General features: G+C 45.6%; 1 protein-coding gene and 1 pseudogene across 1 annotated transcript in view; both read left to right on the top strand.

Moving 5' to 3' along the window:
• Positions 1–2,183: 2,183 nt before the first annotated feature.
• On the top strand, positions 2,184–3,037 carry LOC119254982 (olfactory receptor 52B4-like; annotated as a pseudogene).
• A 13,242-nt stretch (positions 3,038–16,279) lies between these two features.
• The window catches only part of LOC119254981 (uncharacterized), a 29,484-nt gene continuing 29,024 nt past the window's right edge, over positions 16,280–16,739 (top strand). The window contains exon 1 of the mRNA XM_054699444.1: positions 16,280–16,737. Within this exon, the coding sequence (XP_054555419.1) occupies positions 16,315–16,737 (423 nt within the window). The 5' untranslated portion in view covers positions 16,280–16,314. The remainder of the gene's footprint in view (positions 16,738–16,739) is intronic.

Below are 16,739 nucleotides of genomic sequence, written 5' to 3'. Positions count from 1 at the left end.
TCTTTGATATAGATTCTAGAAAATTTTAAATTAGGTATGTGGCTTACATTCCGTTTCTATTGGCCAGCTCTTCCCGTAATGCAGCTTCTGTCCCTCAGGGAACCCTACATTTACCACCATTATTCATGATTCTGAAATTAGAAACTTAGGAAAACCAGGACATAAATATAATTTCAATGTAGTCCTCTTCATGAAGAACAAAGCTTTATACATTGTTGTTGCATATTAATTATAAGTTAATGTCTCTGTTGAAAATGTGTTTACCTTCATTAAAGGGCCTGTTGCAAGAGTAGATAGGTGGAAAAGGCTTTTGTATCATAGTATCTTGAGAGAAGCAAGAGAGACAAGGATCAAGAGCAAGGGAGGGAGATGGAAAATGATTTAGAGATTCAGCCCATTTGAGAAGAGAACTAGCTGGTGGAGAGAGCTCTGCCCCTGGTGCCCTACTGTACTCCCCCCATTTCTCACAGAAAAAGGTTGTATACCCATTGTCCTGACCTGCAACAGCTGAATTTTATTACTGACCTCATACCTGTTCCTGGGATTCAGTAGAGGCTGGTGGGACATTTGTGGGTGGGCTGATTCCAGGGGCAAGGTAAGGACTGGGCTGAGGGGACAGGACTCGGAGATTATTCCTATTTATAGATAAAGCTTGATGAAGACCAGAGGTACACATCTAAGACCAGAGGTACACTGATTATAACAGATGTAGGGGTTAGGTGTGGAAAGGAAGCTAACAGTGTACAGGCTAGATGGAAATTACTGCAGGTGATAAATAAAGAGAAGCCTGCCATTAAGTGCAAGTCTCCTAATAATGAAGCCAGAGATGAGAAAACAAAACTTACTTAGTCTGTAGAAGACCCCTCTTGGCAAAATATGAAAGGTGCTCCGAGAATATCTATCAACTGTTGTCACCGATTCCAAGCTAGAATCAGAGGAGGGCGTTTCAGAAAGCAGCCAGAGCATCTAGGCTGATGTGAGAGCAAGGAGTCTATTTTCTCCCCAGAAAGAAATATCAGGGACACCAACAGGGGGAGCTGGAGTAAAAGAAATAATCAGAATAAGATATAACTCAGCTACTGAGCTATATATAAGATACTGCTACATTTAATGTGCTCAAGGCCCCCAAAGAGAATATTTTATTTCTTGGCTCCATTTATTATTTAACTTACAATGAAGATGGAATAGGACTTGACTTAGGTGGTAAGCATATCACCCTGGAACAGGTTATTAGATCTGTTTGCTTATCTTCCACCATTCTCTCAAATCTTCAGCACAGTGATGATTGAAGCAGATGGCATGGTGCCTGAAAAGTAGCCACCATCAATATATACTTTCCGAAAAGATGAAGCTAATGAATGAAGAATTGGACAGTAGGAAATAAATAATAAAAATATTTCTTATTCTACTTATTCTAGCAGAAGAAACTCCAGTATCAAGTACTGCAATACTATCCCCACTCCAGTAATGACTTCCTTTTTCCAATTTCAGTCATTTCTAAGCTGAGCACCCTGAGGTGTGAGGCTAAGGAGTGCTTCAACTCAGTCATGTAAGCCCCTCTGTACCCTCTTAAAGATCTCTGGATGCACTTCACAAGTAAGCAAAATGTATATGACAAAGATCTCAATCAACTGTAGGTTGTGAATTTTGGCAAGTGATTCATTTTCTCTGAATCACTTTCCATGGTGAAATGGAGATAAAAGCTACTTCCTAGAGTGGACATTCCTGTGAACTTGCATGGAGAAGATATTCACATACCGCATATAATGTGCATACTGCAATCACTGGGCAAAAAATAATGAGTTATTTTAATGCATTTGTGACTGTGTTGTGTTCAGATCCATTCTATTCCTGGTGCACGACTATCCTTTTAACATAGTCTCCTTAGGAAATTACTGTTCTAAGAAACCTCCACAAATAACCATTCTATACTAGTGTTCATTCTAACCTACTGGATTCAAGACATCTTATTCAAGACATCTGTGTAAAGGATGGAGTAAAAGGGTAAAGCTTTGATCAAGGTCCTTTAATATCAGGAAAACCTGCTGCATTGCTCCCTAATCACTCCTTATGTACCTGTCACCCTGAGCTGGAAATGCTTCGTACTGTATATTCGCCTCTTCATGTGGTGGTTCCTTTCTCTTTCCATCCCTCCTTTTATGACTTATTAGTCAATCTCAAGAATGTATGTATGGTGGATTTCCTTCCCCTTCTTCATGTACTACGTCACTGCTCTGCTCAGAAACAGCCTGCTCATCTGCATCATCCTCATGAAGCGCAGCCTCCATGAGCCCATGTACCTCTTCCTCTGCATGCTGGCTGGAGCAGACGTCGTCATCTCCACGTGCATAGTGCCTCAGGCCTTGGCCATCTTCTGGTTCCAGGCTGGGGCGATCTCCCTGGATCGCTGCATCACTCAGTTCTTCATCCACTCCACCTTCACCTCAGAGTCGGGGATCTTGCTGGTGATGGCATTTGACCACTACATTGCCATCTGCTACCCCCTGAGATACACCACTGTTCTCACACACTCACTCACTGGGAAAATCGGTGTCTTCATCTTTCTGAGAAGTTACGGTACAATTTTTCCCATAATATTTCTTCTGAAAAGATTGACTTTCTGCCAAAATAATATTATCCCACACACCTTTTGTGAACACCTTGGCTTGGCCAAATATGCTTGTAATGACATTCGAGTGAACATCTGGTATGAGTTTACCAACCTCATATTAACAGTGGTTCTAGATCTTCTGCTAATTTTTGTTTCTTATGTGCTGATTCTCCGTGCTGTGTTCGCATCCCATCCCAGGATGCTCTCCACGAAGCTCTCAACATATGTCTGCATCATCATCCTCTTTTATGGCCCATGGATCTTCACAAACCTTACTCAGATGTTTGGATGCCACATTCCCCCTCATGTCACATCTTGTTGGCTATTGTCTGCATTCTGGCTCCACCTGTGATGAACCCCATCATTTATGGGATCAAGACTAAGCAAATCCAAGAGCAAGTGGTTCAGGTGTTGCTAACAAAATAGAAATCTTTTAGTTCAAGAACTGAGTTTTGGGACTATCTGGCTGTTTGTGAAGGGTCTAAGAGCAGAAGGGATCTGCTGAAATAGAGATGGCTCAGGGTTCTGTTGGTAGAGAAAATTTGCCAGGGCAGTTGTAGGACTTACTCTTCCATTGTTAAAACAATCTAAGAGAGCATAACATGTTTGACTGAACAAGTGATCTCCTGAAAAGAACCTGGGACAGAATGAGTTAACTTTCAGAAGTCATATGTCCTCAATCATGAGCATGATATTTGGAAACATGTAAGAATAGTGCTCGATTGGGAATTGGTTTGGCTTTTCCTCAACCTCTGAGGAATAATCACATGCAAACCTCTACTCCTTAATAGCCATCGTTTTAGCTAAAACAGTCTTAGAAGCAATGATTCTAGGTTTGCAGTTATTCCTATTTTAATTGATATCCTACCAACACGCGTATTTGTAATAAGGGAATGTAAATGTGTGTTTTGTATTATGTAGAACAACCATTGAGAGTGAGATCACTGGACTGATCATTCTTGTGGTAGAAACTACTGATGTGGTTTCTGAAGGGCTGGTATGTGGGGGAAATGCTGAGATAGGAACTCCTCCAATCTCAATGTCAGACCATGTTCTTTAATCTCAGCTGGGCAGTCACAGTTTGTAATGACTTTGCTTGTCCTTTACAGGAACACTTTCCATTATCACTTTCAAAGTAACCCAAATTTCAGAAACATCAAGCCATTAACTCTCCAGGTCGTGCCATGCTCTTCATGTGTCTCTCTGCTTTGTCTTGGAATAATCTCTTGACTTGCTAGAAAACTGTTATCCTCTTTTCTTAACCCAGTTTTCATCTCCCCTCCCCTGTGACACTTCTCTAACCATAACTCCTCCCCATTGTATTATTTAGTTGATTCTTCCTCTCTGAGGAAAATAGCATGTTGTCCACATTTTTAAAAATACTTATTAATCAAAATTCTATGTTCCTTGTAGAAAACATTTGAAATTATGAAAAAAATATTAAACTTGAAATGGAGTTCCTAAGCCATACACTTACAGCCCTCAAGCAGTTTTATTGTTAAAATTCTGTTTTCATTAGCTACACATCTGTATCTCTCTACTCAGATAATCTATGTCTGAAACTGAATGTATTTTATCTCCATATATAGCTACAGATTTATCTGTTACTCTATCTGGAAATATATGGTAGATATATAAAGTATTTATCATATTCTGCATTTTGTCTGTAACCTACTTTTTTTTAAATAAATTTTTTAAGATTTATTTATGCATACAAGAGCTGGGGTACAGGCCAGAGATGCGGGGGGTGAGAGGATCCACAGAGTGACTGAAATACACTGCTGAGGGGAACGAAAACAGGAGAGGTCTGCTTCGCCATGTGGGTTTCTCTCTGGCTGGCCGGGGATCGAACTCGTACTGCAGAGGCTGCGGATTGCTTCTTAGTGCGGTGTTTAACCCTATATGCCACCAGGGAGGCCCTGTAACCTACTTTTCTTAAACTATGGTACACCGTCGATGTCTCCAATATATGAATTTATATAATCAATTATTGACTATATGTCATTTCATTGAACAATTTTGCTATCATTTATTTAACAAAACATCTTTTAAGCCCTTTTTGACATGACCTTACATATTTACAAATTAAAGCCCTTGTGGCTTACACAGTCCAGATATATTTTAAATAAGTTATTTTTAAGTATAGTCTTTTAATATAAGATGCAGATGTTCAATGTAAAAACATTTGGAAAACAACCTGAAGATAAAGAAAACTCCCCCATCAGGAGATAACATTTTAGGATACTGCCTTGCATTCCTTGCTCTGTGTGTGTGTGTGTGTGTTCATATACTTTCAATTATTACTGGGCATTTGGAGTTTTCCATTTTTATATAAACAAGTCTTCTTTGAGTATCTCATACATAAAGCTTACTCTGAACTTTCCATTTTTTAAGTATAAAGTCCTAGAAATGCTACTGCAGATTTTATTGATTTTTTTTATGAAACCTATAAAACTGCACTCAGAAGAGTTATATAATTTCTCTCCATTAACAATGTGTATATCTTTCCTTTTGTCTTTTTCCATTAATCACGAAAAGTCCCTCTAAACTAGAACTTGAGTGTTATGCACATCCTCTTCTTTTTCATTTTCTCATCTCTCAGTGAGGATTATTTTGTCAACTTTATTGAGCTCTTATAAGAATTAAACGGGTTAATATATGCAAAGTGCTTAGAATGATATTGGGTATATAATGCTATATATATTTATAATAATTACTATTTCCATCTAAAAATACCTATTTCGCATTCAACAAATTTTTTAAACTTTATTTTCCAAAAAATTACAAATTCACAGGAAGTTGCAAGAGGATAATGTACTGGAAGGACTTGTTTACCCATCATCCAGTTTTGCCCTGTGGTAACATCTTGTCTAAAGTATAGTACAAAATCAAAACCATAAAGTTGACATTGGTACAAACCACAGAACTGACTAGAGTTCACCAGTTTTACAAGCACGAGTGTGAATGGTCTTATGTCTCTGTACGTATAGAGCTCAGTAATTATATGACATTGGAGAGTAGTGGAAGCACCCCCACAACTAAGTACAGAATTGTCCTGTCCCCGCTCATGCTGTCATTTTGTGCTCTCACCTATATTCCTCCTCTTTCATATCTGGCTCCTGGCAAACACTAACAGGTCTTCCATCTCTGCAATTCTGTTACCTTCATGAATGTTTTATAAATGGAATCATGCAAGGGCCCCGCTGGTGGCTCAAGGGGTTAAGACGCAGCACTATGAAGCAATCCGCAGCCACTGCAGCATGAGTTCAATCCCCAGCCAGGGAGGTGACCCCACATGGCACAGCAGACTTCTCCTGATTCACCTGCTGCTCCCCTCAGCAGTGTTTCAGTCAATCTGCCTGTTCTGTTCCCCACTCTGTCTCTGGTAAATCCTCTCACACACCCCCCCACAGCCTGTACCCCAATTCTTGTATGCACATATAAATCTTTAAAAATTATCAAAAAAATAAAGGAATCATACAGCATGTAGCACTTAAAGATAGGATTTATATCACTCAGCATAATTCCCTGGGGATCCAGCATGCATCCTCCCCACCTACCCCTGAGCACTTTGGACCACCTGTCCTTAAAGAAGGCTTTGCCATCTTAGTCTTTGAAGATCTAGCAATCACAGATAATGGGGTATGGTACATGATATCAGCACCTTTGCACCCTGACTGCAACATCATTCACTGCTGTATGATATCTAAGGGTTGGGAAGCCATGCTGGGCACCATCCTGGGTGATCATCCAGCTCACTATGATGTGGGTGTTCATGATGTTGGTAGGCATATCTTTGACTGTGTGGCACATGCCAAAGTGCCCCCCCCCCATAGATGATGATGTCTGGAGACACTGAGAAGCTGGTACATGTCCCAATTGCCATCAGATTTGTTGATTTTCACCTTTGGCCCATGTCCTCTCTGCCTGATTTCCCAACCTAGCTGTCAGACCAGTTCTGGAGAAATCCAGAGGGTAAACAAAGCAGAAATACATGACTCCAGTCGCCCTTCCAGAGGTCAGATTGCTGGCAAAACACCTCCAGAACTGCATGTGCTTGCCCACACCTCCCAAAAAGATCTGTTAGTACTCGTCTTTGAAGGAGAAGTCAGGGCCTGCATGCAGAAGTAGCAAATAACGTGGCCAGGTTACCCCTCCAGAAGGACAGCTTGCTTTGCTCCTGGTGGTGCACACGATGTAGGTCACAATGCCTGTGGACTGCTGGCAGCTGCCAGCTACTTACCGACTGGTCACAGCAGTTTGACTAACTAGATCCGGGTCACTGCCCTCTTAGAGAGGACCAGGGCTATGCCACAGGTCAGGAATCTTTGGGGATGATGGCATTTCCAGCATGCGGACTAAGCTGGCAGCACAGCAAGGGAAGGGTCCAGAAAGGCCCAAAGAGTCAAAAGGTTGGTGTTGCTCAGTTTTTCTCTTTATGAGTTACACATTTGGTATCTGAAAGCTCTCCAGGGGTATTCAAGTCTCTCCTTCTGTGAAGTTCCCAGTCCCCCAGTTGAAGAGTGTAGGATAGATGGAAGTTAACAGGTTTTTTCCACCCTCCCGCCATTAGCATCAATGATTGACACCTGTGGGCTTACAGGCTTGCCTGATGGCTGCATCTGTAGTGTGTGGGTGTGTGTAGGTGGGCACACCTAAGCCAAGAGACAGCGTATGTAAGGGCGGTATCACCGAGGACTCAGTGTGGCCATCAGGGGACAGGAGGCTGCAGAAGACCTTACAGCAGACTGCAGTGGAGAGCGGCAGTGAGCGGCTAAGAGAGGAAAGACAGTATAGGGATTCATTGGGGGCCCCATGTTGCTGTCTCCCTGTTGGCTTGTCTCCCCTAACCTGTGGGGATTATAGGGACAGGAAGTCACAGAGCAGGTTTTCTATGATCCAAGCAGATAGATAAAGGAGAGTCCTGGAGCCCTAGGTGGCTTTTCAGGCTTTTATTGAGCTTTTTACAAAGGAGGGGGGCTAGGTGGCTGGGGGTCGGGGGAAGCTGGAGTCTGGCAGGCCTCCCAGCCCCGGGTGAATCTTCACTCTATTTTTTTAAGATTTATTTATGCATACAAGAACTGGGGTACAGGCCAGAAGTGTGGGGGGGTGGGTGAGAGGATTCACCGGAGACAGAGTGGGAACAGAACAGGTGGATCAACTGAAATACACTGCTGATGGGGAGCAATGGATGAGAAAGGAGAGGTCTGCTGCACCATGTGGGTCACCTCCCTTGCCAGAGATTGAACTCGTGCTGCAGTGACTGCAGAGAGCTTCATAGTGCTGTCATAATCGCTTGCACCACCAGGGAGACCTCCCCGAATCTTCACTCTTTCTGGACTCTGGCATTCTCTCGTGGTGCTCTCTGCTTCTCTGCTGGCTCTGCTCCCATTCTGCTACTCTCTTCTGCTGGCGTCCCCGTGAGGCCGCCCTTGTAAGCCCAGTCTCAGCCCAGGTGTGCCCACCTATGCATGCCCACACCCTACTCCAGGTGTCCGCCACTAAGCATGCATGTAGGACCGCAGGGATCCATCATTAATACTAAAGGCGGGAGGGCGGAAAAGCCTGATACTTTTTCAGTTACCCTGGAGTGTGATGCCAAGTGCGCCAAGGTTCTCTTTCAGCTGCCTGAACTGACAGTGAACCTACCCAGCCTGGGATGGCTGCAGAACAAAGAGACATTGGTTACAGATTTAAAAAAGACTTGGAATAGAAAACACAAACAAAAAGACCAGCACAGCAAAGTTGTCATCTTTTTAACAAAGCCTCCTGGCCCCAGAAATGGCACCATCCCAATTGGGATGGCAATTGGGATGGCACCATCGTAGACTGACAAGTCTACGAAGTCTTACGAGTATTGATACTTGTGGAGATGCAGGCTTCCGAATCATTCCTGCAAGTGGAGGCGTGAGGGAAGAAAACCTTGCTGGGCTCTGCTCTAGGAGGTTATGGGAACTAAGAGCAAATAATGGAGCCAGGGGGCTGGCTGACATTTTCCTCTATGTAGTTGCCATCATTCTCCAGATATTTCCTAGCTTTCTCTCTGCCTATATAAATGAGTCTTGGGCCTCCCCGGTGGCGCAGCGGTTGAGCGCTGGGTTGCAAAGCTGCCCACAGCCTCTGCGGCACCAGTTCGATCCCCGGCCGCCAGGCTAGAGTCCCACATGACGTGCAGACCTCTCCTGCCGCCCGCTGCTCCCCTCAGCAGTGTACTTCATCAGTCTGCCTGTTCTGCTCTGTCTCTGGTGAATTCTCTCACCCTCCCGTGCTTCTGACTGTACCCAGTGCATGTATAAATAAATAAATAAATCTTAAAAAAAAAAAAAAAGGAAAGAGAAAGAAAGTAGTAAATATGAAGAAACATTAAAAAAAAAAAAAAATGAGTCTTGATGTGTCCCTTGCCCACCTCTGTGGCCTCTTCGGTTTGCCTAAAGATCCAAGTACAATCCATGAAACCATTGTAGATTCTATACACCAAACTTGCTTCTCCTTTCATCCAGGCCTTTCCTGCCTCCCAGAACAGGTCATCTGAGGGTGATGAACTTGAAGATTCTTGATACCCTAGGCTGACTTTCCAACAGTGGCAGGTTTTTGTTTTTTTGTACTTTTAGCATGCTGATAAAACAACCATTTAGATGGTTAAGAAACTAACAAAAATGTCTGCAAGCCCATCGAATTCACAGAGAAATAAAGTTTAAAAAAGAGAAGGAGGGCCTCCCTGGTGGCGCAGGCGGTTGAGCGCAGCACTGTGAAGCTGTCCACAGCCTCTGCAGCACCGGTTCAACCCCCACCGGCCGGCCTCAGCAACCCACATGGCGAGCAGACCTCTCCTGTATTGCCCGCCGCTCCCCTCAGCAGTGTATTTCAACAGTCTGCCTGTTCTATTCCCCACTCTGTCTCCCGCGCATCTGGCCTGTACCCCGGCTCTTGTATAAATAATAAATAAATCTTTAAAAAAAAAAAAGAGAGAGAGAAGGAAAAAGCCCAAGTGACAAAATTTGTCTGAAGGACAACTGAACGATAATGATTGAACAAATCTATCTTATTTACTATTTGAAAGATATCAATTAGTTTCAGAGCTTCCAAAACCCAATTCACCACTTAAGATCTACACTAGTTCTGAACGGAAGAAGACCCAGCACAAGCTGGCTTTCTGCTTTGAATGCAGACAGGTAGTAAGAACCATCTGGAAAACTTTCAGTTTTCATTTATAATCAGTGTCATTGAGGTATGTAATATGGAAAATCACATGCACTCTGAAAGAGTGTGCTGCCCTATGAATTTTGACATCTTTACACCTGCATAACTACTACGCAATCAAGTCTTAGAAAATTCCCAACACTCAAAAATCTCCTTGGTCCTTTGTAGCTTTTGTGCAACCATCCCAGGCAGCAGGGTCACTATCGATTGCAGCAGGGTCATTATTGATTCTGGCAGGCAAAAAGAACATTTTGGAGCCTTTAGTATCTCAACATGCCTTTAATGCTGAATCAGGGGACTGGACTCTTAAGCAGACCAGCAGGGTGACAGGCAGTGTAAGGGCAGGACTGGGCACAGTGCAGGTTTTCTGATCCCATGCAGACCGGGTAAAGGAGGAGTCAGTCCTCAGTGGTTTTGCAGGTTTTTATTGGGGTTCAGCGGGTACATGGCAGGCAGGGGTGCTGGGGGGCTGGGAGGCTGGCAGTCCTCCCAGCCCCCAGCAAATCTTCACTCTATCTGGGCTCTCTGGTGATCTCGGCTTCTCTTCAGCTTCTGCTGCTGCTGCTGCTGCTGGCGTCCCCGTGACGCCGCCCTTAAAAAGCACAGTCTTAGCTCAGCTGAATCCCATCTACCTAGGCCCACACCCTATTCCAGGTGCCCGCCATCAGGCATGCATTCAGGACAAGGATCTATCATCTATCCTGATGGCGGAAGGGCAGAAAAGTCTGATATTTTCTTTACCCTACAGGCAGGCAGCAACTGAGCCCACAAGCCCCCAGGCAATCTCCCCTTTATCTCCCCTCCCCTGCATCCATTACATATGCCACGCCCCATGCATTCAGGCTTCTCAGCCCAAGTGTCCCTAATCAAGAAGGCGAGTTTGCCCCTCCCATGCTCCCAAGCGCCTCTTGCAATCTACACAGTATCATGTGCAGACAATGACACCAGGGAGATAAGCAAAGCCACAGGTGGCGGCTGTAGAGGCTGGTGGAAGCAGGTGAAAAAAGGGTCCGAGTACCCCATGTTCCGTACAGTTGCCAAGACTTCCAATACCTTCCATGTCTTACACCCACCTCCTGTACGCATATCTCCTAGGAGGTGGTGTGGGGTTTTCTGGGGGGTAAGAGGGGGTATTGGAGATACAGTCACTGGACCTGATGGGATGACTCAACTTGGTAGGCTGAATTAAGGTACATCCGTGAAGGTGGTAGTGTTATAGGGCAGCCCCGATATTGAACAGGTCGCCTGGCTGTGGGTCCTCACCCGCGTGCTTAAAAGGGACTTATTAATACTCCACTACAGGCACACACAAAAGGTTAATAAAAGGTTTATTTACAAGGGAAAAGGAAATAAGGAAAATGTACAACTCAGGGAGAAAATAGGGAAATAAAGTCTTTAATGCGTCCTACCCGATCCGCCGACCTGGAAACCCAAGGGCACTCTCCGAGCTGGCCGGATGCTGAGAGCTGGCGGAGAGCCAAAATGGGGGACCCCCTCCAAAGCCCACATGTCTGGCTTTATACCAACCTGGCTGCTTGTAAGGGCAGGACAGGACACAGTGCAAGTTTTCTGATCCCATGCAGACCGGGTAAAGGAGGAGTCAGAGTCCTCAGTGGTTTTTTGCAGGTCTTTTATTGGGGTTCACCAGGCATATGGCAGCAGGGGTGCTGGCCTCCCAGCCCCCAGCAAGTCTTCACTCTATCTGGGCTCTCCGGCGTTCCTTCTGCTGCTTCTCGGCTTCTCTTTCGGCTTCTACTTTGGCTTCTTCTGGCGTCCCTGTGACGCCGCACTTAAAAAGCACAGTCTTAGCCCAGGTGTACCCACTTCAGGTGCCCGCCATCAGGCATGCATTCTGGATCACAGGGTTCCCTCATCTATCCTGATGGTGGAAGGGCAGAAAAGCCTGACATTTTTCCTTACCCTACACTGCTTAACCCCACCCTCAGGTCCCAGCCACCTTCCCTTTGGTGGTGATGGGATTTGGAGATCCCAGTGTCTTTGGCTTTGGTCTGGAGTGGGGGTGGAGTCCACAAAGCCTGTATGGAATTAGCTTTAGGACATCCTTTCCCCCTAACAGTAGGAGACACAGTAAATAGCCTAAGAAGCAGAAAGGGTTTTAACAGTTTCCCAGTCTCAGACTATTAATATTATGGATGGATAATTCTAGACGTGGGAGCCTTGTAGGATAATTAGCTGTAATTAGCATTATAGGATAATTAGCTGTGTCCCTGGCCCCTACCACGAGGGGGCGGCAGCACCCCTCCTAATTACGACACCCCAACCTGCCCGCAGACTTTGCCAAAAGCTCACCTGGTCGAATCCTCCCTTTTTCCCTAGAGTGTCACGGGGCTAAAGATTTACTGCCTCCAGTGGTCCTAAAGGTCTGTCGCCCATGTGGCCCAGAAGCGCCTTCTGCCTTCCTTTTCCTGCCAAAGCCTCGAGTTTCATTTTCATTTCGCAGCCTGAACTGGCTTCCTGAAGAAACCCTGAGCGCGCATGCGCCGCCCGGGCCTCTTCACCAAACTGGGAGTGGAGACTTCGCTGGATCCTGAAGGTGGGGGAGTTTGTGGGGCGGGGCGGAGGGTGGGAGCCTCCGGGAGGAAAGTACCAATGAAATAAGGTGAGGGGCCTCCCTGGTGGCGCAAGGGGTTAAGACGCAGCCTGTGCAGCTGTCTGCAGCCTCTGCAGCACAGTTCAGCCCCCACCCAGGGAGCTACTGACATGGCGCAGCAGACCTCTCCTGCCTCGCTCGCTGCTCCCCTCAGCAGACTGGCTCTATTTCAGTCAGTCTGCCTGTTTTGCTCCCCACTCTGTCTCATGTGACTCCTCTCACCCCCCACATCTCTGGCCTGTACCCCAGTTCATGCTGGAAACTGAAAGTGGGGGAGTTTTATGGGGCAGGGCAGAGGGTGGCAGACTCTGGGAGAAAAGTACCAATGAAAGTAGGTGAGGGGCCTCCCTGGTGGTGCAAGGGCTTAAGACACAACTGTGAAGCAATCTGCAGCCACTGCAGAACAGTTCAGTCCCCACCCAGGGAGCTACCCACATGGCACAGCAGACCTCTACTGACTCTCCCACTGCTTCCCTTGTTACAGGGCAGGGAGAGGGGCACCCCAGACCCCACAAACCTGCCTGCTCTAAATAGGTTCTGCCATCTGCTGCATCAACACAAAACATTTGAGACTTTAATGAAACGGAACTTTAATACAATTAGTGAACAATACAGAAAAGACAAAGAATATAGTTTCTAGATCCAGCACCCAAAGTTACCCATCCCCTCATGGGTAAAAGTACTCCACCCCAACGGGATTGGCCCAGAACAAGGCCTGAAAGCCTGCCACAAGAAAAAAGCATCTGTCAGTGGGGACCCATAGAAAAGGATCAGAAACGACCAGACAAGTCCGAGAGGATAAGAGCAAAATCAAGATGAAAGCTGTCATTGTCACCTCCCCACGGGTCTCTCACCCATGTCTGTTTTAACCAGTCTACGACCAAAAGGCAAGTGCAGTTTCTTCATGTGTTTCTCTGCTCCATGCGCCTCCTCCAGGGCTCCTTCTGGCTCTCCCTCCTGCTCCTTCCTTCCTCAGTCTCCTCTGCAGCTTCTCTTTAGCTCCACCCGCCGGTGGGGCAGGGAACCTGGAATTTCCTCTTTTCCTGAGGACCACCCCGTTGCAATCCCCCCTTTTAATTTTTATTCCACCATATCTTGGTGGCACAGATTTCAGGGTGCAGTCTTAGGAGACAGTCTTTTGTTTGTTTGTTTCAATGTATGTAAGAGAAGCAACAATTAGTCAGCAGCATTGTCCATGAATAGCCAGTGTGATGGTCCTCCATTACTGGAAAGTCCATCGGTCCAAGCCAAAAGAAATAAATCTGGAGGCATTAGCCAAAACAAGATAGCAAATATATCAAAATCACAGGGGAAAAAAATCTTAAAATTGGTTCAACTTATCTGAAAACAAGTTCTCTCCACCTTGATCCCAATTTTTTCAATCAGCATAGCAAAAATTTGCAAACTAAATCTACTTTTAAGCCATTTAACCTATTTTTGCATAAAATCATAGGGCAAAATAACCAAATAGCAGTTTTAGCTGGCTTTGTTGGAATACTCCATATAGGATCAGATCGAACTCTTGACATCAGGTCCATGTAGGCTTTAAGACCAAAGTTGGTCTCGCCAGAGAGGGAAAGTTCCAGGTTTCCTGCCCCACCCAAAGGAGGGTGGCACTAAAAGGAGAAGAAGCTGCAGAGGAGACTGAGAAGGAAGGAAGCAGGATGAAGAGCCAGAAGGAGACCTGGAGGAAGCGCATGGAGCCAAGAGACACGTGACAAAACTGCACTTGCCTTTTGGTCGTGGACTGGGTGACACAGATGCGGGTGAGAGACCCGTGGAGAGGTGACAATGGCAGCTTTTATCTTGGTTTTGATTTTGCTCTTTTCCTCCCAAACTTGTCTGTTGTTTCTGACCCTTGCGGGTCCCCACTGGAAGGTGCTTTCAACTGTGACAACTTTTGGGCCTTGCTCTGGGCCAATCCTGTTTGGGTGGACTTTTACTTACCAGGGGATGGGTAACTGTGGGTGCTTGATTTGAAAACTATATTCTTTTCTGTATTGTTTACTAATTGTATTAAAGTTCCTTCCCATTAAAGTCTTACATGTTTTGTGTTGATGCAGCAGATGGCAGAACCTATATAGAGCAGGCAGGTTTGGGGTCTCCGGGGTGCCCCGTCTCTGCCCTGTAACACCTTCAGCAGTGTATTTCAGTTGATCTGCCTGTTCTGGTAAATCCTCTCACCCCCCACACCTCTGGCCTGTACCCCAGTTCTTGTATGCATAAATAAATAAATCTTTAAAAAAAATAGAAATTTGGGCCTCCCTGATGGCGCAAGGGGTTAAGACGCAACATATGAAGCTGTCTTTGGCTGCTGCAGCATGACTTCAATCCCAGGCCACCCAGGGAGCAACCCACATGGTGCAGCAGACCTCTCCTGACTCACCCGCTGCTCCCCTCAGCAGTGTACTTTAGTTAATCTGCCTGTTCTGCTCCCCACTCTGTCTCTGGTGAATCCTCTCCCCCCCCCACACCTCTGGCCTGTACCCCAGCTCTTGTATGCATAAATAAATAAATCTTTTAAAAAATAGAAATTAGGTGAGTTTTGTTTCTGGCCCATACTAGCTCTGACCAGCAGGAAAGCCAGCTTGCAGGTTTCCCACTTTAAGTGCAGACAGATGGCAACCTTGAGTCTGGAGAAAACCTTGAAAGAAAAGTGTCCAAGAAGGGGCGTGCTCTGTTTCCTACAGGCTATCCCCATTCCCTTCCTATTTTATAGTTTTTATCTATTTAGTTGAGGGGGATGGAAAGCTTGGAATGCTTCCCGCCCCCCCAACACACACACACACACACACACACACACACACACACACACACACACACACGAGTCTTCTCAACCTCCACCTCTTCAGAAGAAAGATCAGAGATAAATATTAAAGCTGAATCCCTCCCCATCTGGCAACCACCCAGAGCTTTCAGTTCCCTTCCTGACATCCCCAGCTGTAAGCCTGCTGGAGGACAGAGCTTGGGTAACAGACCTACTGCCTGACTCTGTGCCCGCCTTTATCCTGTGTCATCCAGATTCAGAGCACCCATCCCAGGAATCTATTTGCACTTTCCTGGATAGGCCTGCTTGTTCAGAAGCGCATTCATGCTGGTGACCTCATCTGTCCTTGAACTCTTTCATCACTTTTCCTCTTACACACACCTTTGCATTGTTACCTCACTTCCTCACTATTTTTCTTTGTTCAGAGTTAATTAACAGGAGTTGATTATTGCTCAGGAAAAGCCCACAGATTCAGTGGTTTTGCTAAGAACTAAGCTCCAGGGCCTCCCTGGAGGCGCAGGAGTTAAGTCTCAGTACTATGAAACCGCAGCCACAGTAGCATGAGTTGATCCCCAGCCAGGAAGCTAACCTCTGGCTAACCATGTGCATAGTAGACCTCTCCTGTCTCGCCCACTGCTCCCCTCAGTCTGTTCTGCTCCCCACTCAGTCTCTGCTGAATCCACTCACACCCCATACCTCTGGCCTGTGCCCCGGTTCTTGTATGCATTAATATATAAATCTTAAAAAATAAATAAAATAAAAGTAAGCTCCATCAGTTGACACTGACTAGGCCCTACTTTAAGGTCACTTGTGAACAATTTGCTCTTTGATTGAGATGTAACTTATATTCATTCTGTCTGGTACCCCTTCTGTCCTGTACTCCCCCTTCCAAAAGTTGCTGTGACTGCCTGCGAGTCCATACTTTTCTCCTGGTTAAGTTCCATTTCTGCACAGCTCTTGATTGTCTCCCCAAGATCAACAAGAAGATCCAACACATAGGACAACATAAATTTATTCATGCTGTTCTTATACCATCCTCTTTCAGTCTGCCCAGCTGTCCAGGAATCTTTATAAACAAGAAGAACATCAGGAGTCAGGACAGGAAGGATTCAGAGGAGACGTGTGATGTCTTTAAAAATGCTGGTGAAGTTACAGGAGGAGGGGAACTGTTCCATCTGCCTGGAGCTTTTGACAAAACCTCTGAGTTTGAGTTGTGGCCATAGCTTCTGCCAAACCTGCATCACTGGAAACAAGGAGGCAAAGATGAACCCAGGAGGGGAGAGCAGCTGTCCTGTGTGTGGTGTCAAATACTCCTTTGGAGACCTGCGGCCAAATCAGCATCTGGGCAACATAGTGGAGCATTTCAGAGAACTCAAGTTGAGCCTGAGCAAGGAAGAGCTGAAGAGCGATCTCTGTGAGCGCCATGGAGAGAAATTGCTGTTTTTCTGCAAGGAAGATAGGAAGGTCATTTGTTGGCTTTGTGAGCGGTCTAAAGATCATCGTGGCCACCACACTTTCTTTATGGAAGAGGTAGTCAAGGAATGTCAGGT

Source organism: Talpa occidentalis, unplaced genomic scaffold (genome assembly GCF_014898055.3).
Source record: "Talpa occidentalis isolate TD23 unplaced genomic scaffold, MPIMG_talOcc4v2.1 talOcc4.3, whole genome shotgun sequence".
Lineage (NCBI taxonomy): Eukaryota > Metazoa > Chordata > Mammalia > Eulipotyphla > Talpidae > Talpa > Talpa occidentalis.
Note: the sequence above shows the minus strand (reverse complement) of the source record. Positions and strands in the feature narration are given on the sequence as shown.